The 21,983-nt window shown below is 52.0% G+C and overlaps 1 protein-coding gene and 1 long non-coding RNA gene across 20 annotated transcripts in view; both read left to right on the forward strand.

Moving 5' to 3' along the window:
- Positions 1 to 1,829: 1,829 nt before the first annotated feature.
- On the forward strand, positions 1,830 to 12,578 carry LOC128123127 (uncharacterized). Its single transcript, XR_008222573.1, has 2 exons — positions 1,830 to 2,053; positions 12,356 to 12,578. It is a non-coding gene; the product is annotated as an uncharacterized LOC128123127 (long non-coding RNA).
- A 5,039-nt stretch (positions 12,579 to 17,617) lies between these two features.
- Positions 17,618 to 21,983, forward strand: part of Srcin1 (SRC kinase signaling inhibitor 1) — a 70,793-nt gene continuing 66,427 nt past the window's right edge. For 12 of the 19 annotated variants that reach the window (XR_008222371.1, XR_008222372.1, XM_052757658.1 and 9 more), the window contains exon 1: positions 18,720 to 18,756. Coding sequence is in view for 16 of the 19 variants with exons in the window: in XM_052757658.1 (XP_052613618.1) it covers positions 18,735 to 18,756 (22 nt within the window). In the remaining 3 variants the exon portion in view is untranslated. Of the gene's footprint in view, positions 17,658 to 18,631; positions 18,808 to 19,653; positions 19,927 to 21,462; positions 21,506 to 21,983 lie in introns of those variants that run through there. The other 7 variants (XM_052757649.1, XM_052757654.1, XM_052757650.1 and 4 more) reach the window with 6 other exon arrangements.

Here is a 21,983-nt window from a genome sequence, read left to right on the forward strand (position 1 = left end):
CAGGTCAGAAGAGGGCGCCAGATATCATTATGGATGGTTGTGAGGCACCATGTGGTTGCTGGGAATTGAACTCAGGACCTCTGGAAGAACAGCCAGTGCTCTTAACCTCTGAGCCATCGCTCCAGGCCCGGTCTTGAACTTCTTACCCTTGTTTCCACATCAGGAAGAAGTGTACCCATGGCATAGGCCTCTGATAAGGACCAAATGAAGCCATGTATCACAGTGCCCATAGCAGAGCCTTAGGAAGCCCTAGCATCCAGGGCTCCCCTCTGCCAGCTTTTCCAGGAACATCTCTCGAAATGCAGTCCCCATTCTGACCTTAGCCCCTGAAGACAGTAACTTTATCTCTTCAGGGACCTTTTTGTTCACACAGGCCTCCCGTTCCCAGCTGGGAGAGGTGCCAGTGCCAGCCACTTGGAGGAGGATAAGGTCTGGGTGCCTGGTGACTGGAACGAAGTTCCCTCCCACAGTCCTGCCTCTCCCAGCCTGTTGCCTCCCTGCCCACAGCCACATGCTCTTTCTGAATCATGTTACTTAAAAGCCTGGGGTTGGGGGGAGCTGGGGAGATGGCTCAGTGGTTAAGAGTGCTTATTGTTTTTCCACAGGACCTGGGTTTGGCTCTTGGCTCACAACTGCTAGCAACTCCAGTTTAGGGGATCTGATGCCTCCGAGGGCTCCTGCATGCACATGCTCACTCAGACATGCACATGCTGCATACACCGTCACTCAGACATGCACGTACATGGAAAATTAAATAAATAGATTTTAAAAATGTAAAGCCTCACAGCGGGGCTGGCTGTGTAGTTCAGTTTGTAGTGCTTCCCTAGCACACCTGAAGCCTTGAGTTCAAATCCCCGTCCTTCATAAGCCTGGCATGGTGGCACAAGCCTGTAACCTCAGCACTCAAGAAGTAGAGGCAGGAGGATTAGAAGCTCAAGAGCAAATAGCCTGTTCTCCATGCTGGGCAGTGGTGGCACACGCCTTTGACTCCTGAGTTCAAGGCCAGCCTGGTCTGTAGAGAGAGTTCCAGGGCAGCCAGAGCTATACAGAGAAAACCCTGTCTCAAAACAAGCAAACAAACAAAAAATGCTGGACAGCCAAAATAGATAGTAGGGTGAAGGTGCTTGTTTCCCGGGCTGCTGACAACAAGAGCTCCGTCTCCAGTATCCACCTGAACCCACATGGACCCATCTGACGGAAGGATTCTAGCCATAAGTTGTCCTCTGACCTCCACAAACATGCTCCTCTTACCCCACTCCAAACAAACAAACAAATAAATAAATAAATAAATAAATGTATGTGATTTTTTTTTTAGAGCCTTTATGAGCGCACCTGTGGGGCACACCCAAAGCTCCTTAGCTGGTCATTATGCATGCAGCTCCTCCAAGGATCTCTGTCCTCACCTGCCTCTCCTGCTGCCACTCCCGAGCCAGGTTCCCACCCCAGGGGCCCTGGCTTTTCCCGTGTGCTCGCTGGCTGGGGACATGCTCATCCTCATCATCCTCTTCTTCGCTCAGGAGACTCTTGCCAGTCTTCCACAACCCAGTCACATACCAGTCACCCCGTCCCTTCCCCAGGACTGTTTACTCTTCCCTCAGTGCCCTGCTGTCAAGGTGACGCCCCAGGACCCAGCTGTTCCACTTCTGTTCCCCTGGAACTCATGTCCTTCCCATCCTGGCTAAGGGTGCTTGCACAGAATCCTGGGGTGGGGGGAGGCGCTGGTGACTCTCCCCAGCCCCAGTCTGGGCTCTGAGCCCCAGAAGCAGCAGGTGTACCCTCATCCGGCAGGAAGCCTCTGGCTCCACCCTGCTTGGCTGCACGAGAAGCTTTGGTACAGATGGGGATGTCGAAAATATCTGTGACATATTCCAAACTGGCCTACTTTCCTATCACAGGAGTCTGAGATAGAGACGGGCGAGGACGAGAGAGGTGGGAGTTTGGGATTCGCACCCGTCCCTCCCCAGCTCAGGTGTTAGACCGGAGATGGACTCATGGCCTTCCCTGCAGACTCCTCTCTTCTGGGGCTTCGTGGTGGCGGCGGGGCTCTTGGGAGGTGAGTGGTACCATGAAGCAGAGGTGTAATGGACTTGAGGGAGTGGGTAGAAATACAGAGTCCGGGCTTCCAGTTCAGGAGGAGGGCTCTGGCAGTCATCTCATTGGCTGTGAGCACAGAGGCCTGGGCTCAAGCCCTGGCTCTCCTAGACCTTAGGCCTGCAACTTCTCTAGACTTCCAGTTTTTGTTTTTGTTTTTTATTAATCAGCAAATGAGTTGCTCATAAGTCTGGCTTCCCCTCCTGCAAGCAGTGGTGGTGGGTGGCTTTGGGGGCCATAAATTTCTGGGACTTGATTCCCTAACCCAGCGCTTGACCTTTTGCCCTGGGGACGACCAGGCTGTACTCTGTCAGGGTAGCTTTAGTGATCACCTGTCCCTGGGCCCCGCCTCCCAGCAGGCCTGGCTGGGCCGCTACCCTTAATCCTCAGCTTAATGAGCTCCATGTAAAGAGTCCTCCAGGGTCCTTCCCCCTGACGCCCGGGCTGCATCCTCACTCCTGCACTGCCGGGAAGTTCACACTCAGAGCTAATTTCAGTCTCTCTTGCTGACATGAAAGCCCTTGGGTGTTCTGCTTGCCTTCTTCCCACACGAAGCGATTGTTATTTTAGTTTCTCTCTTTGCAGGGTAGATGAGCCCTCTGCTGTTTCTGGGGTGGGCAGGATCCTGGAGGCATTTTTCTTTCCTTCTTTTTTTTTTTTTTTTTTTTCCCCTAGCTCTCATGATGCTGGGCTTTTTCCAGCTTTCATTTAGGTACTGCTATGATTTAAGTGTCCTCCAAAGAAAGGTTGGGGATATACCTTGGTGGTACCTAAGTGCAAGGCTTTGAGTTCAAGTCTTAGCACCGCACCCCCCAAAAAATGTTCCCTAAAAATCCATGTGTTAAACGAAGAAGAAGAAGGAGGAGGAGGAGGAGGAGGAGGAGGAGGAGGAGGAGGAGGAGGAGAAGAAGAAGAAGAAGAAGAAGAAGAAGAAGAAGAAGAAGAAGAAGAAGGAGGAGAAAAAGAAGGGTGTGGTGGTGCACACCTTTAATCCTAGCACTCGGGAGGCAGAGGCAGGCAGATCTCTGAGTTTGAAGACCAGCCTGGTCTACAGAGTGAGTTGTAGGACAGCCGGGGCCACACAGAGAAACGCTGCCTTGAAAAACAAAGATCAGGAAAACAAAAGTCCATATTTTAGGGGCTGGAGAGATGGCTCAGCTCTTACAAGCCCTGGCTGCTCTTCCAGAGGACCCATGTTTGAGTCCTAGCACCTACATAATAGATCACAGCTGTCTATAACTCCAGTTCCCGGGGATCCAGCACCCTCTTCTGACCTCTTGGGCACCAGGCAATAAGTGTTACACACACACATGCAGGCAAAACACAAAACATCCATGTACATAAAATAAAAACTTAAAAACTTAAACTTTTTAATTTTTTTTTTTCTCGAGACAGGGTTTCTCTGTGTAGCTTTGGTGCCTGTCCTGGAACTCACTCTGTAGACTAGGCTGGCCTCAAACTCACAGAGATCCTCCTGCCTCTGCCTCCTGAGTGCTGGGATTAAAGGTGTTAGTCACCACTGCCTGGCAAACTCTTTTAATTTTGGAGAGTATAATATAATTACCACATTTCTCCCTTTCCTTTCCTCCCTCCAAACCTTGCCATATACTCCTCCTTGCTGTCTTTCAAATTCATGGCCTCTTTATTTATTAATTGTTATCATATATATATATATATATATATATAGTATGTTTATATATATATATTCCTAAATGATGTAACCTGCTCATCTGTAGAATATTAGTTGTATGTATGTTTCCAGGGCTGATGATTTGGTATTGGATAACCAATTGGTGTGCTCATCCTTGAGGAAGACTATTTCTCCTCAAATAAAATTAAAAAAAAAAGTCTGTATACTATGCCAGGTGGTCGATGGTAGCCCACACCTTTAATTCCAGCACTCAGGAGGCAGAGGCAGGAGGATCTCTGTGAGTTCAGTGGTAGCCTGGTCTACAGACTGAGTTCCAGGCCAGCCAGGGCTGTGCAGTGAGATCTTGTCTCAAGCAAAACAAAGCAAAAGAAAACAGCAACAAAGTAAAACGAAATGGAACAGCACCCCGAGAACTCACCTCCCTTCTCCCGCCATGGAGATTTAGAGACTGGATGCACAGTCACGCTCCGCCCACTCCAGGGAGAACCAAGGAGGGTTTTTCCTGGGCTGGAGGCCGTTGAACATCCATTCAGAGGCACCTCACCCACACTGACAGAGCAACAACTCCAGTGCGAGGTGTTGGTGTGCATCCTGTCCATGTGTGGGTAGCAGAATACAACAGCCCCATTATAGAACCCCTGCAAGGCTCGGAGTTGGCTACCACTGGGGCAGGACCTGGGGGGCTGCAGACTGCCAGGGCAGGGAAACTGACTTCTTACTATATTCCTTTAAAACATTTTTTTAATATTTAAAATTAATCAATTACTTTTTTCTTTGTTCGGTTGGCTTTTTGAGATGGGTTTCTCTGTGTAGCTGTCCTGGAATTCACTCTGTAGACCAGGCCTTGAGGCCTTGAGCTCACAGAGATCCACCTGCCTCTGCCTCCTGAGTGCTGGGATTAAAGGTGTGAGCCACCAGTGCCCGGCTCATAATTAGTTTTTGAGACAGGGTCTCACTGTGTAGTCATGGCTGGACTGTAACTCACTATGGAGCTAAGAGTGACCTTGAACTCCGACCCTTCTGCCTCTACACCTCAGATGTTAAGGCTACAGATGTGTGCTTTCTCTTTTCACTGTTTGAGTTTTGTAACACACACACACATACACACACACACACACACACACACACACACACACACACACACACACACCAACATGATTTCCTACTCAACAAATATGAAAAAAAATCCAAACCCCCAAACATGCAGTTCTTAATATTTTATATGTCACTATATTTGTCCCCAGTCATATATCAACAGTTATTGCTGAGAGAGTCAGACCCCAGAGGGAAGGGGCTATGACACCAGAGCTGGGACAGAGAATATGAAGGAGACTTAGCTCAAAAGAGCCAGGTGTGATCAGAGCAGGACAGCAGCATGGCCAGAATCCACCCACCTAGCACGGTGCTAGATGCTCTAGAGGGTGGAGAGGCCAGAGGGGCCCAGGGTAGCAAGGCTCTGGCTCATCTAGAATCTTGAACTCACAGAGATCAGCCTCTGCCTCTGCCTCTGCCTCTGCCTCTGCCCTCTGACCTCTGCCCTCTGCCCTCTGGCCTCTGGCCTCTGCCTCTGCCTCTGCCTCTGCCTCTGCCTCTGCCTCTGCAGTGCTGGAATTAAAGGCGTGCGCCACCACACCGAGCAAAATAAATCAATCTTGAAAAACAGAAAAAAAAAAAAAGAAGAAAGAAAGAAAAAAAAAAAAAGAAAGAAGAGAAAGCTAAGTGTGTTTTTCAAGAGCCCAAGAGGGAATTTTAGCTAGAACTTATTGGTGTGTGTTTCTGAGGAGAGGGGCAGGCTCTGGAAGAACTTTCTGGAGGAAATGGAATCCGAGCTGGCCTCAGAGTGGGAGTCAGGTATCCACAGGTGCAGAGGAAGGAGAAGATAAGCCCATGCTGGGAAACAGTATTAGGCTATTGGGCAAAGGCCTGGGCTATGAGGGGAAGGTACAGGAAGTGTGCTCATGTCCTGTGTTGCAAGAGACAACCAGAGATAAGGCTGACAGAATTAGGCCAGATCCTGTAGGTTGGGGCTTCGGACCCTGAGATCATCCCATCCCATGCCACTCACACTCCCTGGGTGTTCAACCTGTGTTCTGAGGATCGTCTATAAAGCAGGGCTCCCCAAACCTTCTTGGGTTCAGTGTTAGTTCTTTCGACTGTTTACAGAACACAGGGAAACCCTGAAATACTTATTTACATTTACTGGTTGATACAGTTTCTTTTCTCTTTTTTTTTTTTTTTTTTTTTTTTGAGACAGGGTTTCTCTGTGTAGCTTTGCGCCTTTCCTGGAACTCACTCTGTAGACCAGGCTGGCCTAGAACTCACAGAGATCCACCTGGCTCTGCCTCCTGAGTGCTGGGATTAAAGGCATGCGCCACCACCACCCAGCTATACTGTTTCTTATTTATTTATTATTTGTTTATTTGCTTATTTATTTGTTTATTTATTTATTCTTGAGACAGGGTTTCTCTGTGTAGCTCTGACTGTTCTGGAACTCACTCTGTAGACCAGGCTGGCCTTGAATTCACAGATTCACCTGCCTCTGCCTCCTGAGTGCTGGGATTAAAGGTGTGCGCCACCACTGCCTGGCTGATTTTATTTGTTTATTTGAGACAAGGTCTCATACAGCCCTGGCTGACTTCTAGCTCAATACATAGCTAAGAATGATTTAGAACTCCTGATGTTCCTGCCTCCACTTCCCAAGGGCATGGGATGCATCCATGCCAACCTTTCTTTCTCTTTTTGTTTTATGAGACAGGGTTTCTCTGTGTAGCCTTGGCGGTCCTGAACTCACTCTTAGACCTGGTCTGCCTTGAAATCAGAGATCAGTCTGCCTCTGCCTCCCAAGTGCTGGGTTTAAAGGTGTGCACCACCACTGCCTGGCTTCCTTTCTTCGTTTGTTTAAAGATAAAATCTCCTTATGTTGTTAGGCTGGCTTCCAACTCTCAATCTTCCTGTCTCAACTTCCCCAATGCTGACATATCCTGCTGCTGATTTATCTTTTATAAAAGATATCACCAGAGCTGGGAGACAGTTCAGCGGGTAGGAGTGGTTATTAGAAAAGCATGAGGACCTGGGTTCAAATCCCACCACCCATGTAAAAAGCCCAGTGTGGCAGCTAGTACATCTCAGTGGGACATGATGGGGCGGAGACTAGAAGATCTTTTTTGGACTTGCGGGCCACCAGCCTAGCCCCAGGTTCAGGGAGAGACCCTTCCTCAAGGGAACAGATAGAGTGATAGAGCAAGACAGCCTGTCTTCCTCCAGCCTTTATGTATGCTCACAAGCATGTGAATGTGCACATACACATGGGCATACACCACACACATACTCATACACACACACATACACACAAACACACACACACACACATACACATGAACAAAAATTAAAAAGTAACAAATGGGGCTGGAGAGATGGCTCAGTGGTTAAGAGCACTGGCTGTTCTTCTAGAGGATCTGGGTTCAATTCCCAGCATCCACCTGGCAGCTCACAACTGTCTGTAGCTCCGGTTCCAGGGGATCCGACGCCCTCACATAGATATACATGCAGGTAAATATTAATGCACATAAAATAAAAATTAAAAAAAAATTTTTAAAGTAAGAAATAAGCCAGGCGGTAGTGGCACACACCTTTAATCCCAGCACTCAGGAGACAGAGGCAGACAGATCTCTGTGAGTTCGAGGCCAGCCTGGTCTACAGAGTGAGTTCCAGGACAGGCTCCAAAGCTATAGAGAAACCCTGTCTCAAAAAAACACAAAAACAAAAAACAAAAAACCAAACCAAAACAAAAAGAAATAAGGCTATTCCACAGAACAGATGAATTGCTGCGTGTGTGAGGCATCGGGAAGGGCACGGAACTCCCATATACTCTTCTTGGGCCACACTTCAGCAACCTCCACATGTCTAGCCATCCGGAAACTTGCCAGATCCTGTCCTTCTGGGTTTTCACGGAGGAGTCAGGGCACCATCGTGATAGCTTGAGGGAAGCCAGCGGCAGGTTTGACGTTCAGCTCCTTCAGCATTCCTCCGTGCTGCCGGCCATGAATCTTCCAGAATGAGGAGTCTTATGATCTGCTATTGGGCAAGTGTAGGACAGAGGACTACTCTATGGCTAACTGAAGGTGAAGAAGGCTAGGGTTGCTAGAAGCTACCACTGGGGAAGGAAACCCTGGATTGCCTGGGCTCCCTTCAGGATGGAGGTCTGAGGCAGGAACAAAGGCAAAAGCAAGGACAACACACACACATACACACACATACACACACACACACATACACACACATATACACACACAACACACATCATACACACACAACACACATCATACACACACAACACACACATATACACATATACATATACACACATACACATATATACATACACACATATACACATATATACACATACACACATACATACACACACATACATACATACACACATAACACACACACACACACACACACACACACACACACACACACACACACACACACCAGTGCCTTTTCAAACCTTTACGATAGAGGGGCTTGCTTTTGAAGTGTCCCAATGACTGTGCATCATGCTTTTGTAAAACACAGCAGAAACAGTCACGTGCTTCAGTGTCAAATGGCTGCCATGGTTTTTCAAGGTTATTCTCTGTTTCTGTCTCCTTGGCAAACAGCAGCTAGGCCAGCCCTGATCCGTAGACTTCACTCTGAGCAGCTGTGCCTTGGGGTCCTTGGATGTGCTGTAGAGGTCAGGAGGGCCTGGGCATTTGTTGGAGATGAGCATGCATGTCCATTTGACTGAGAAGAAGGTGAGAACCTTGTGTCAGGACCTCAGAGAGCTGAGGGTCTCTATCCCATCTGTAGAGCTAGTGGGAGTGGAAGCCTCCATGAGGGGAGCAGTGTGGATCATTCTGGAAGGCCTTGCACTGCCAGTTCCCTAGCAGCCAGCCCAGGGCCTAGCACCTTGGAAAGGGACAGAGATTGTGAGCAATGTGAGATTCCAGAGACCCGAGCTCTTAGCTTAGTGGTGATTAAAACAATCATAAGTGGTTTGTTTGTTTGTTTTTTTTTTTTTTTTTTTTTTTTTTTTTTTTTTTTTTTTTTTTTTTTTTTTTTTTTTTTTTTTGGTTTTTCCGAGACAGGGTTTCTCTGTGTACTTTTGGTGCCTGTTCTGGAACTCGCTTTGGAGACCAGGCTGGCCTCGAACTCACAGAGATCCGCCTGGCTCTGCCTCCCAAGTGCTGGGATTAAAGGCGTGCGCCACCACCGCCCGGCTATGTTTGTTTGTTTTTTGAGACAGGGTTTTCCTGTGTAGCCCTGGCTGTCCTGTGATCACCCTGTAGATCAGGCTGGCCTTGAACTCAGAGATCTGCCTGCCTCTGCTGGGATTAAAGGCGTACGCAACCACCACTCGACTGTTTGGTTTGTTTTATATTATTATTTTTATTTTATTTTATTTTTTATTTATTTGTTTTTATTTCACATACGTTGGTGTTTTGCCATGGGTGTTGGGTTTCAGGAACTGGAGTTACAGACAGTTGTGAGCTGCCCTGTGGTTGCTGGGAATTGAACCAGGGTCCTCTGGAAGAGCAGTCAGTGCTCTTAACCACTAAGCCATCTCTCCAGCCCTTGTTTTTTTATTTTACACTGCTGGGAATAGAACCCAGGTTCTTGGATGTGCTGGGTAAGTGCTCAAGCTACAACACTCAGCCCTTTACATTTTTTTATTTCTTTTCTTTTCTTTTTTGTTTTTTAATTTGGAAAAGCTAGGCATGGTGGTGCACAGCTGTAATCCTAGCATTTGGGAGGAAAAGGCAGGAGGATCACAAGTTCAAGGCCACCCTCAGCTACGTAGTGAATTTGAGGCCAGCTGGGACTACATGAGACTGTCTCAAAAAATGTAAAAAAAATTTTAATTTATTTATTTGTATGTGGGGGTGGGAAGAAGGGTATGTGAGTATGACGTGGTATGTGTGTGTTGGGGGGTGAGTGTGACATAGTATGTGTGTTGGGTGTATGTGGGGGAGTGTGTGTGTGTGTAGGTAGGAATATGAGTGTGACATAGGATGCATGTGTGGGGTGTGTGTGTGTGTGTGTGTGTGTGTGTGTGTGTGTGTGTGTGGAAGGCAGAGGAAAACTTGCAGGAACTGGTTTTCTTTTTCTACCTTGTCGGTTCTGGGGATTAAACTCAGGTCATCAGGATTGATGGCAAGTGCCTTTACCCCCTGAGCCATCTTCCTAGCCCCCAAAAATTTATTTTAAGATAGGGTCTTGGGCTGTAAAAATAACTTAATGGTAAAAAGCATTTGCTGCTCTTCCAGAGGACCTGAGTTCAATTCCCAGCACCTACATGGTGGCTCACAACTTATGTAACTCCAGTTCCAGGGGATCCAATACCCTCTTATGGCCTCCACCCAGACCAGACAAAACATAGATGCATGCAAAACACCCATGCATATAAAAATATTTTTATTGAAAAAAAAAAAAAAGAGCCAGGTAGTGGTGGCATGTGTCTTTAGTCCCAACATTTGAGAGGCAGAGGCAGGCAGGTCTGAATTCAAGACCATACTGATCTGCAAAGCAAGTTCCAGGACAGTCAGGGCTACACAGGGAAACCCTTTCTCAAACAAAAAGACAGACAGACAGACAAAGACAGTCTTGCTAACTTGTCCTGGCTGGCCACCAGCTCACAGCCCTTTTGCCTTAGCCTTCCAAGTGTCTGGGATTAAAAGTGTGTGTGCCACCATGCCAGGCTAGAGGGCTTTGCTTTTTTTTTTGTTTTTGTTTTTGTTTTTGTTTTGTTTTTCCGAGACAGGATTTCTCTGTGTAACTTTGGAGCCTGTCCTGGAATTCGCTCTGTAGACTAGGCTGGCCTTGAACTCTCAGAGATCTGCCTGCCCCTAATTAAAAACTGAATTAAAGCTGGGCAGTGGCTGGGTGGAAGTGGTGCATGCCTTTGATCCCAGCACTTGGGAGGCAGAGCCAGGTGCATCCCTGTGAGTTTGAGGCCAGCCTGGTCTACAGAGCGAGATCCAGGACAGGCACCAAAACTACACGGAGAAACCCTGTCTCAAAAAACCAAAAAAAAAAAAGAAAAGAAAAAAGCTGGGCAGTGTTAGCACAAGCCTTTAATCCCAGCACTCGGAAGGTAGAGGCAGGTAGATCTCTGTGAGTTCAAGGCCAGCCTAGTCTACAGAGCGAGTTCCAGGACAGGCTCCAAAGCTACACAGAGAAACCTTGTCTTGAAAAAGCCAAAAAAAATTTTTTTTAATTAAAAATTTTTAACAATGTTTTTGGATTTATTTTACTATATTTATTTTGTGTATATGTGTATGGGCTTGCATGAGTTTGTGTACCATGTGCATGTAGGTGCCTGTGCAGACCAGAAGAGGGCATCACATTCCCAGATACTGGAGTTCAAGTGATTTCAAGTGACCATGTGGGAGGGAGCTGGGAATGAATCCGGAGTTCCCTGAAGGAGCAGCAAGTGCTCTTAACAACTGAGCCATCTCGCCAGCCCCCTTTTATTTAGTGTGTGTGTGTGTGTGTGTGTGTGTGTGTGTGTGTGTGTGTGTGTGTATGGTGTGTACCATAGTGCATGTGTGAGAATCAGAGGACAACTTGCGGGAATCAGTTGTCTCCTACCACGCAGGTCCTAGGGAATCAGGTTGGTGACAAGTCCCTTTACCCACTGAACCACCTTGAAGGCTGTCTTTGGAGCAAAATGACAAGGATGAGGTGGGTCTGATGGTGGGGCAGGTGGTTCAATGATAACTGAAGCGCAAAGCTGAGCTTCTCAATGCAGATTGGTGCATGCCACCTGCTCAGGAAGGCAGCCGGTTCTGGAAGGCGGGGCCTGGAAGGGAGGCTCCCACTCGCCAGGTTAAGCGAGGAGATTTTGGGTCAGGCCACCTCACTGCACAAAGAAGCATCCTGGGGGCTTTCAACCATCATCTGAGACTTCAGAGCAGGTGTTTGCTGCCCCTGGGCATTGGAGAAGGTTGTGACATGTGGGCACAAGGGCTAGTTCCCAAAGAAGGTGAGAGAAATGTTGAAAGATGTCGACTCAGTGACTCCCTGACCAATTCTCAGTTACTTTATTTTTTTAATTGAAAAGCATTTTTTTTTTGAGAAAGAGGGTCTCACATAGCCTTGCCTCACTACGTAGCCAAGGTGACCTTGAATTCCTGATATTCTTGCTTCTTGCTTCTACCTCCTAAGTGCTGAGATGACAGGCATTTTCTACCACAGCCAACTAGCCTTTCATTTTTTTATTGAGGTGAAATTCACATAACATAAAACCAGCCATGCTAAAGTGAACAGCTGCCCAGGGCCAGGGAGATAAAATAAAATAAAAAGGACTCCAAAGGGCCTTCTACTTTCAGGATGCTGGGCAAACCCTGCTTCCCATCTTGTTTCTAAATACTCCTTTTCCTCCAAAAGGAAGCCAGACCCACTGGGCCACTGCCCCCCACTTCTGCCTTCTGATGGGCAGGTCTACAGCTATACCCATTGTGATGTGAATCTTTCACATAAAGGGACTCATAGGGCATTCAACTGAAGTGCCTGGCTTCTTCCCCTTAGCACGGTCTTCCAGACTCAGCCACCTTCATTCCTTTTTAGGGTGGAACAGAGGTTCCACTGCGTAGACACAGCACAACTTGTTTATCGACTCCCCCCACCTGAAGACAGGAAGACGCTGAGCTGTTGGACCAAGCAACCATTTGATACTGAGGGAACTGTCACGTGACTTTTCCTCCGGCGGCTGCTGAACTATTTTCATTCCCACACGGAATGCCCAAGAGGTTCGATCTACCTTCATTATTAAACAAGGGATGGGTATGACCTTGGAGGGTCATCAGGTGCTAGTATGTGTGAACTAGGTCGGCATGGCATCTGCCCCGTTCCCCTCACCCCCATCATAGGCTTGTCAGGTTAGTTAGTCCTGAGTGGACTGGTGGAGGGGTGTCTTTCTTTCTCTCACTCATCAAGATGTAAGGACCCAGATGGCTGGATCTAGAACCGCAAAGCAAGCTAGGGGTGATCCTGCGGAGCTGAGGCTCACGTACAGGTTGTCCTCCCGTTCTTCCTTCCCTGGACTCCTCTTCTCTTACTGGTCTTTCTCTCCTTCCTCTCCCTCCTGCCTCCTCACTCCTGCTTCCCTTCTTCCCTTCTCTCCTTTTCTCCTGTTCTGCATCCTCACTTCTGTGGGCCTCCTCTCCCTTCTCTCACATTTTTCACCTTGCTCCTCATCCCCCATTAAAGTTCATTCACCCGGCTTCTTTCTTTCTTCTTTCTTTCTTTCTTTCTTTCTTTCTTTCTTTCTTTCTTTCTTTCTTTCTTTCTTTCTTTCTTTCTTCCTTTCTTTTCTTTCTTTCTTTCTTTCTTTCTTTCTTTCTTTCTTTCTTTCCTTTCCTTCTTCCTTCCCTTCTTCCTCTTCTCCTTCCTCCTCTCCTTCCTCCTCTTCCTCCTCCTCCTCCTCCTCCTCCTGCCTCCCTCTTCCTCTTCTTCTTCTTCTTCTTCTTCTTCTTCTTCTTCTTCTTCTTCTTCTTCTCTTCTTCTTCTTCTTCTTCTTCTTCTTCTTCACAAGGACTTATTGTGTATTCCAGGCTGCCCTCACACTAATTGCTTAGCTCAGCTTGCCTTAGACTCTTGGTCCTTGTTCCTCAGTCTCCTGAGTAACTGAGATTACAAATTTACACTGCCTCATGTCCAGCTCAAGATACCTGAGGGACAGAGTGAGGATAGAGAGCTGCATGTTTCTGGACTGCAGTCATAAGGCACCCCCCCACATCTAGTCCCCAGGAAGTCCCCCGAGAGGGGTGAGGTGCTGGGAAGCCACGCTTCCTGTTTGATTGTTAGGAGAGAATGCCAGCATCACGAAGCATGGACCTGGCACACAGCGGGGTTTCAGGAGACCCCACCCGTCTCTCAGTGTGGAGGGTTAAAGTTTAGGGAGACAGGAATGGCCTCCAGACAGCAGGGAACTTCCTTGACGGTGTGAGGAAAACAGAAGGGGATTCATGAGCTGAGAAGGCCTCAGACACTCCCCATGTGGGCCAGGCCCTGCCAGGACCTTGCCTCTGTGGGCAAAGCCCTAAGCTGGAAGAGCCAGAAGGCAGTCACCACCCAACTAGGTCGGCAAGTGTGTCCTGGCCCTGCGCAGCCCACTTCTTGGGAACTTGGTAGAAATGCACATCCCCTCGAACCTACGGACTCTGAAACTTGGGGGACAGCACCTCTCTTCCAACAAGCCACCAAAGGGCTCTGCTTTTCCAGTTTGCCGAGACCTCCTTTAATGAAGGAGACTCAGCGTCTACCACAAGGAGTTCCCAGTCTGAAAGGAGAGCTTAGGTTCCTTGCTAGGGGACAGGGCAGCTAGAGCCTGGGGGCCCTGAGAACGCTGCCCACTCCACTGCGGGGGCTGGGAGGTGGAGGGTCGGCTGAGGGTCTGTGAAGGGGGCCAGCCCCAGAGAACCCCTTCCGCATTCTCTCTCTCCCTTCTCTGGAAAGCAGTTTGATGTGCTAATGAAGGCATCAATTATCGAGCACCATTTGCATTCGGTACAATAACAAGCGAGGGAGGGGGGACCTGAGGGAGTCAGGAGAGTCATTGGAAATTTACAGCCACTTAGGGCTCTCCTGTGGAGTGGGAGTGGGGGTGAACCCCGAGCTCCGTGAGAAGAGAGGTATCCAGGATCTAGGGTCCCAGCTGCTAGCCTGGCTGAGGGGCAGCGCCGTCTTCCCTCCTCAGCTGCCCTGCCGCATCTTCCACCTCAATGCTTGGTCACTGCTTAGTGCTTTCTGGATGGCTCTATGGGGCTCCCGAAATGCCCTGGCCAGACAAACGGAGCGGGGGACATTCTTAGGGAACCTCACCTCACGCAGATGCTTCACGGTGCAGAATGGGAAGTTCGAGCGCGGGTCAGCCTTGATTTCCTCATCACCCGCTTTACTAACTACGCGAATCCTCGGAGCCCCTTGTGCTCCCTTTTTGCCCAGATGTTTGTCCAGGTGCCAGGCCTGCTGCTACAATGTCTTAGGGAAGAGGAGGAAAGGGTGAGAACTCCCCACTCTGGGCTGCTCCCGAACGACTCTCCTTTCTGCTGCCCTTAGAGTGGGCCAGGGCCCTGGAGTATTTCAGAAGGACAGAAGGAGTGGTGAGGAACTGTTTTTCCCAATCCTCAAACGTGCCAGCTGCTGGCTAGGAAGAGCATCGCCAGCGCCACAGGGGAGGAGGACCAGAGGGAAGTTATGTTGAGGAATGAGAAAAGGCGGGGCAGCACCTGAGGCATCTCAGGTGGAGGCAGCTGGCATGAGGGTTGGCTGGGCACCATGCAGCATAGAGAAGCCATTCTGCTTGCTTCTGCTGGATAAGGAACACCCAGGCTGTTGAAGCCCCTCCTCAGCCTCCTCCTAGGAGCAGAGCTCTCCTCCTTCAGAGGCCTCATGGGAGGTGGCATCCCTGAAGGATGACCGTCAGGTCGTTGTTTGGGACCGTGAGACCTATGTTTCTGTTTAGACTCTGTTTATCATCATGCTTCCATGGAGCCCTCGGGGCTAGCTGTCCTGGTGTATGTGTAATGTATATAGAGGGTCTTTGGAGAGTAGAGGGTGTGTGCGTCTCAGTGAGTTCTTAGCTCTGAGACGATCAGAAATGTGAAGGATTTACCATTATTAAAACGTGACCCAGCCGGGCGGTGGTGGCGCACGCCTTTAATCCCAGCACTCGGGAAGCAGAGCCAGGCGGATCTCTGTGAGTTCGAGGCCAGCCTGGACTACCAAGTGAGTTCCAGGAAAGGCGCAAAGCTACACAGAGAAACCCTGTCTTGAAAAATCAAAAAAAAAAAAAAAAAAAAAAAAAAAGTGACCTAGGGATAGAGCATGTGCGCAGAACGTGTTGTGGGGGCTCTGGGTTCAATCCCAGCACTGTATTTAAAGCACTGAAACAAAACAAACAAATAAAAGTGAGCTACACGAGCCATGCCCGGTGGCCAACATCTGTGATCCCAGCACTAGGGAAACTGATGCAGGAGGACCGTAGGCTGAAGGTCAGCCTGAACTAAATAACAAGAGTGTTTCAACACCACCACCACCACAGAAATAGAGAAGAGTTGCATAAATGAAAAACGCCTTACACCTGATGACTGTGTCCTTGATCCGGAGGGCCTCCTCTGGAGCCGTCTTTGGAGCTCATATTCCCAGGTGCTGATTCTCCCCCCCCTTTCCCACCCAGTCTTGATCCGTGACTTGTTGGTGAGTCTAGGAGTCAAGTGTTAAATGCAGCAGAACCCACAGAATAGGAGAGAAGAGGAGAAGCATCTTCAATTGTCACCTCAGAGAGAATGCTCAGGTCCTTGGGGACGGGACAGCCCCTGTCCTAACTCTGCTTCACTGGTCCCCCTGCTGTCTGCTAATAGCTGTGTGGGTGTGGAACTTGGGGTGCCAGGGCTGGTCTCTGCTTCCGGTAGTCACAGGGTAAGATGGCAGTGGAAGTAGAACAGAGGCTGGGTGTTCTAGAGTCAGACCAGCCTGGGGCTCAGTTTTACCTCAGAGGCTCTTGGATTGGGCCGTTGTCTAAACTTCTTGGAAACTTTCTTCCTTCCTTTCTTTCTTTTCCTCTTTCTTTCTTTCTTTCTTCTTTTTTTTTTTTTTTTTTTGTTGTTGTTTTTTTGAGACAGGGTTTTCTCTGTGTTGTTTTGGTGCCTGTCCTGGGTCTCACTCTGTAGACCAGGCTGGCCTCGAACTCACAGAGATCTGCCTGCCCCTGCCTCCCGAGTGCTGGGATTAAAGGTGTGTGCCACCACCACCGCCTGGCTTCTATTTTGTTTTGTTTCTTGGGCAAGGTCTCATCACGTATCCCTGGCCAGAATAGAACTCACTTAGGGAGATCAGACTGGCCTAAACTTTGTGTTGATCCAACTGCCTTTACCTCCCAAATCTAGGATGACAGGTGTGCACCTTTATTTTTGATATATGGCTAATGTGGCAGGATTAAATTAGAGACTATTGGGTAAAGTACTGGCTGATGCCCTTCCCCTTAGATGGGCACAGAATAGGGACAAGAAGACATTTTGTTCCTGGTGGGGGGTTCTGGGTTGGGACCACCCCAAAGGCAGAGGAGTCTTATAGAGCAATGTGAAATTCTGAAGGAGGGAGAGGTGTGTGCCAGGCTGTGACCCCTCCCATGCACAGGGCCTGCGGTTTCCTAGTGCCCATCTTAGGCAGGCAGCCAGGCAGGGAGCTGGAAGGGTGCCCAGTGAGTGCCCAGAGGCCAAAAGATGGGCACCATCCAGTTGGCAGAGGGAAAAGCAGCTGGCCCAGGAGAGAAGTCATGGTCTTAACTGCTGGGGTTGTGTGCCCAGACCATGTGTCCAGGACACAGTTCTTGGCTGTCCTCCTGAGATGGCCAGCTGGAGCCGAGTCCCCTCTCACCGCCGTGCCCTGCCACCTGAGTTAGTGGAACTGGAATTGATCTGTAAGGGGCATTTGGGACCTTGCCCCTAGCTGGGCATGTGGCTGGCTCAGAGGCAGGCCTGGGGGCGGGCAGAAAAGCAGGAGAGCCCAGATTAAGGCTGGGACTGGGTAGATGAAGAAGTGGGGAAACCGGTTTGTCATCTGGGCCACTTGGGGTGGGGTCTCCTCTCCTGGGCTCTGTCTGCCAGCCATTCTGCTGGGTGGACTGAAGGGAAGAGATGTAGGCACTGAGTGGCCTCTCCTTGACCATCTGAACTCCCTCTGGGAATGCCAGGAGTAAATAAAACGGACAGAGGGCTTAGCCCACCTGCCCCTCTCGAAGAGAGGGTTCTGAGAGGAGAAACTGGCCACAAAACCCGGGGGAAGGAAGGAGGGAAAAGCCTGAGCACAAAAGGTCAACGAGGGTCTGGGTCCAAGCTGGAGATGGAGAAGTCTGCAGAATTACCAGGTAGGCCAAGGAAGGTGAACCAGGGTGGGGCGTGCCGAGATGGCGCTTTGCAGGCTGCCGTGGAAGTGGCAAAGGTGTCACCAGAAGAGGCGTGAGAAGACGGTCTGGAGCGTCCTACTTGGTTGGGGTCCACTTCAGAGGGGATCGATGTCTCCTCCCTCACTCGCATGCAGTACCTGCTCGCGCCGGAGGTAGGGGCGGGAAACCCAAGGAGGGGCTAGGAGGCTGTCCAGCAGGGGGCGCCGGAGAGCTGGGTCCCTGGCCGAGGGGTGGCTTTAGACGGGGGAGGGGCAGGGGTGAGGGGGCGCGACCGAGGAGAGGCACACTGGGGGTCTGAACTCTGGGTGTAGAGCGACTGTGGCGTTCCGAGGTCACCTTGGCTGGAGAGTGCTCCCCCTTCTCTCGTCCTCTCCCCATCTGCTCCGCCGCGCCCAGGGGCGCTTGTCTGTCTGTCCCAAGGCGTGCTTACAGACCCAAGGCGCCACCTCCCCAGGTGCCTCCTTCGAGGCCACTCCGGGGTCAACGCATTTGTTTCTACCGCGGCTGGAGGACCGCTTAGGGTGTGTGTGTGTGGGGGGGGGGAGCAGGTGGAGTGGGGGGCGGAGCGTGAGCGCGCCCGGCACCCCAGTCCCGCCCGTGTGCTGCGGGATCCCGGCGTGCTGCCGGAGGGCGCGAGGGAGCGCAGTGCCCCTTCCCCCTCCCCCGCTCCCCGCCACCCCCCGGCGGCCCTTTGTACCATCCGGCCACACGCGCGTGCCCGCGTCGCGCGCGCTCCCGCCCGCAGTGACACACCCGCGCCGGCCGCACGCGCGCACTCGCGCGCACACACACACACACACACAGAGACACACACTCGCTCTCGCACACTCGGTGACACGCCCGCGCGCGCGCGCGCACCCACACGCCCGGCCGCCGGCGCCCTCCCAAGCTGGTCCACCCCGGCGGGGCCCGCGCCCCCGGCCCGCCCGCCTGGCACCGCGCCCCGGGGCTGGGGCCGAGCGAGGAGCCCGCGAGGCGGCGAGAGGGCGAGCGCCAGGCAGGCCGGCCCGGGGCCCCCGCCCCCCGCGCCCCCGCCCGATGGGGAACGCTCCGTCCCAAGGCATGTCCCTGTCTCTCTCCTCCCTAATGTGCCTCCATGCTTAAGTGGAAGGTATTTCTGTTTTCTTTGTGTGTTTTCCCCTCGGCCGGGGGCGGGGGCGGCGGCCGGGCCCGGGAGGCGGCGGCCGGCCGGGCTAGGGATGCTCCGGGCGCAGGTGTTGCGGGGGGCAGGGGACAGCTGCGCGCCGGGCTGGGGAGGACCAGGGCGGGAGAGCGCGGGGAGCCGAGAGGGTCTGGAGCTGGCGAAGCTGGAGACCGGGCGAGGAGGGCCTCTCGGTGCCCGGGGGGGAGGGGACCTGGGGTTACAATGTAGGGGGGAGGGGTGGGTGAAGGGGGGGGATGGCGAGGAGAGTGGGGGGAGGGGAAGGGTCCATGCGAGGTGAGGCCAGGGATGTTGCGGGGGAAGGGTCGGGGATGAAGGGAAGAGCATCATCTCCGCCTCAGCTCTTAGGATGGGGTGCAGGCGCTGGGCTGGTAGTGCTGGACCCTTCGCGCCGGTCCCTTAGGGAAGCAAGGGACCGCGAGCGCTCTGGGTTTGGCTGTGTTGCCAGGATACAAGGCTGTATGCTACACCCCACCCCCTGCACCTCGAGGCCCTAGCCCTGGAGACCTCCTAAGCCTCCTCAGCAGTTGCAGAAACTGGGGACCTGCTCCCCGCTCGCCGGGCGGGTAGGGAGGGCCCTGGAGAGGGAGGGACTGAGGGAGGGGCTTCTGGATCGTAAACCCTCCCCCTGCAGAGGCAAGGGGCAAAGGAGGGCGCCCCCAGCTGGGGAGGGCGTCCGGGGTGATGAGGAGGTGGGGACTGCAGGGGGCTGGAGAAGTAGAGGGGCGGGGCTGGGGAGGGGACTCGTCGTGGCCCCCCCTCCTCTCCCACGCACCCCCCTGCTACGTCAGAAGCTCCCGGGCCAGCTCCGAGTCCTGTCGGTGGGGGCAGCAGGATGCTGGTGGCAGTAGAGGGGGCCGACCGGGTGCCTCCGCAGCTCAGCTGGCAGGGCCCGGTGGGGCGTGTGTGGCTGCTGGTGCGCACCCCCAGCCCCACGCCTCCCCATGCAGCCCTGGCAGTGCCTCCGGCGCTTTGCCCTGGCCTGGTGGGAGAGGACCGCGGAGGGTCGCGCCCGATCTCCCAGGGAGGAGGTTGGACCAAGGGACCCTGGGGGCCGAGGGGAGCCAGGTGAGCAGGATCAGCAGTGTGAGCAAGGCGGTCTGAACTGTCTTTTCCAGCCCCTCTCGAATATTGCCGGACCTGGGGCTCTGCAGGCCCCAGCTGGGGCTTTTTGGCTGCAGGCCCTCAGAAGGTGTTTTGGGATAAAGGTGGGAAGTGGAGAAACTGAGCAGACTAGGGATCTGACTGTTCCTTTGGGTGGGGTTTGTGCCTTTTGGGGTGCTGTTCCTTCAGGTGGGGTTTGTGCCATTTGGGGTGGGGTATTAAGATACCTTCCTCTACTCTGGTCATCTTGGTCTGGGTGACCTTGAGCCAATAGCTTGGCGGTCTGACTCTGTGCCTCAGTTTCTCCCTTTCCCTTCTCTGTCCCTGTGGCTGGTCTTAAACAACTGATGGTGTGTCGGATGGGAGACAGTTACTGTAGAGATGAGAGGCGGTCATCTCTGGTGGCAGCTGGGACAGTGTTGGTTTCTAGCATGGCTGGTGTGTGTTTGTAAGTGGGGGGCAGTTGTGGTATATGGGTACGGGGGTCTGGTTGATTCTGGTTGGTGTGTGGGTCACTCAGGGTAAGTGTCCAGGGTGATAATCAGCCAGAAGGAGTGCTCTTGGATAGGCTGGGAACTGGAGTAGAGACTTAGCCTAGTGTAGAAGCAAGGGTGGGTGAGGGCTCTGGACATACGGAGGGGGCTCCCCCCCAGGCTGCCTGGTACCCAGGCACCATTGGCTGTGAGTGCAAAGGCTTTGCCCTGGCTCCTTGCCACTCTGTCTTGGGGACAAGAGGGTCTTTGTCTAATGCTGCCCCCCAGTCCTGCATCCTTCCTTCCTTTCCTGGAGGGCTAGCTCTCAGTGACGACCCTGGGATGGAACCTCGGGTGGTGGGTCTCCCTTCTGGCTCCTATTCTGGAGATCTGCCTAGAAGAAACAAATATAGGCTGAGTCTGGGAGAGGGGAGAGGAGCCTCACTAGGGGAAGGGTCCCTAGAACAAGCCCTCAGAGGCATGCTCCCACCCCAAGCTTTCCCCCTGGTCCTCTGCTTACCTTCCACTAGCACAGGAGGTCTGGGGGCTCCGTGGTGGACTTACTTATATAGCCTCTTAAAGGTAAGTAGTGACCCACCAGGATGCACGGCTCCTCTGAGAGTTCCCCCCTCCCTGTCCAGGGACCCACCCAAGAAAAGGGTTTAATTAGTAGAGCCATTGATTCCTTTTTGGCTGCGGGCATCGATCTCGATGGTGTGGTCAAGAGCAGGGGATGGAGGATGGGGGGGGGGGGGGTACAAGCTCTGTCTGCCGAGGGCTAACCTTGGCATTCTCTGCCAAAACCCCAGCCCTGGAAGTGCTGAGCAGGGATAGGACTGGGCTCTTTGAAGCTCCCCACCTCCACCCCAGATAGGTGTTGAGGGAAGCAGAGCACCCCAGCTGAGGGCAGAGACTGCTGGGCACTGTGTTCAGGTGAGAGGAAGGCTGGTCACAGGAATTTGACCTCTTTCAGTGAGCTGGGAGCCCAGTGCAAAGCGGCGGTGCTTGAGAAGGTCCCTGCTATCACCGGGAGTCTGGAGGAATGGAGTGGCCTGCAGGTGCCCAGGCAGGTCAGGGTCCAGGGGAAAATCCCAGGCTGGCCATGAAGGCATCTCTTTCGAGGAATTCTAAGCACTTATCTCTAAGCTCTGGCAAGGAGATTCGTTTTCCTTCTTCATTTCTGTCGTTCAGGCCCAGATAGGGACAGTTCCTGCCTAGATGCCCAACTGGCCCAGGTCTGGCCTGGCTCCCTGACCTTGTGGCCCCTGCCTGGACACAAGGTGCTGAGGTTGAGGCTTCTGGCATCCTTGGCTCAGGGTCCTGGAGTTGGGGGCGCTGGGGATAAGTTGTGTCCCCAGCCCACGCCTGCTGTGGGTGGGCCGGAGCAGGTGCAGCTTCAATAAGGCACTCAGAGGCTCTTTGAAGACTCCTTAGCTGGCTTCCCAGGGCCCATTTGAGCAAAGATAATAAAAATCTGTCCGTCAGCGGGTTGGAGGGCTGCTCCCGCCTCCCTTCTTTCATTCCCAGCTCTGAAAAGAGGAGATGAAG

This window comes from Peromyscus californicus, unplaced genomic scaffold, assembly GCF_007827085.1.
Source record: "Peromyscus californicus insignis strain IS unplaced genomic scaffold, ASM782708v3 Scaffold_3__1_contigs__length_106647218, whole genome shotgun sequence".
Classification (NCBI taxonomy): Eukaryota; Metazoa; Chordata; class Mammalia; order Rodentia; family Cricetidae; genus Peromyscus; species Peromyscus californicus.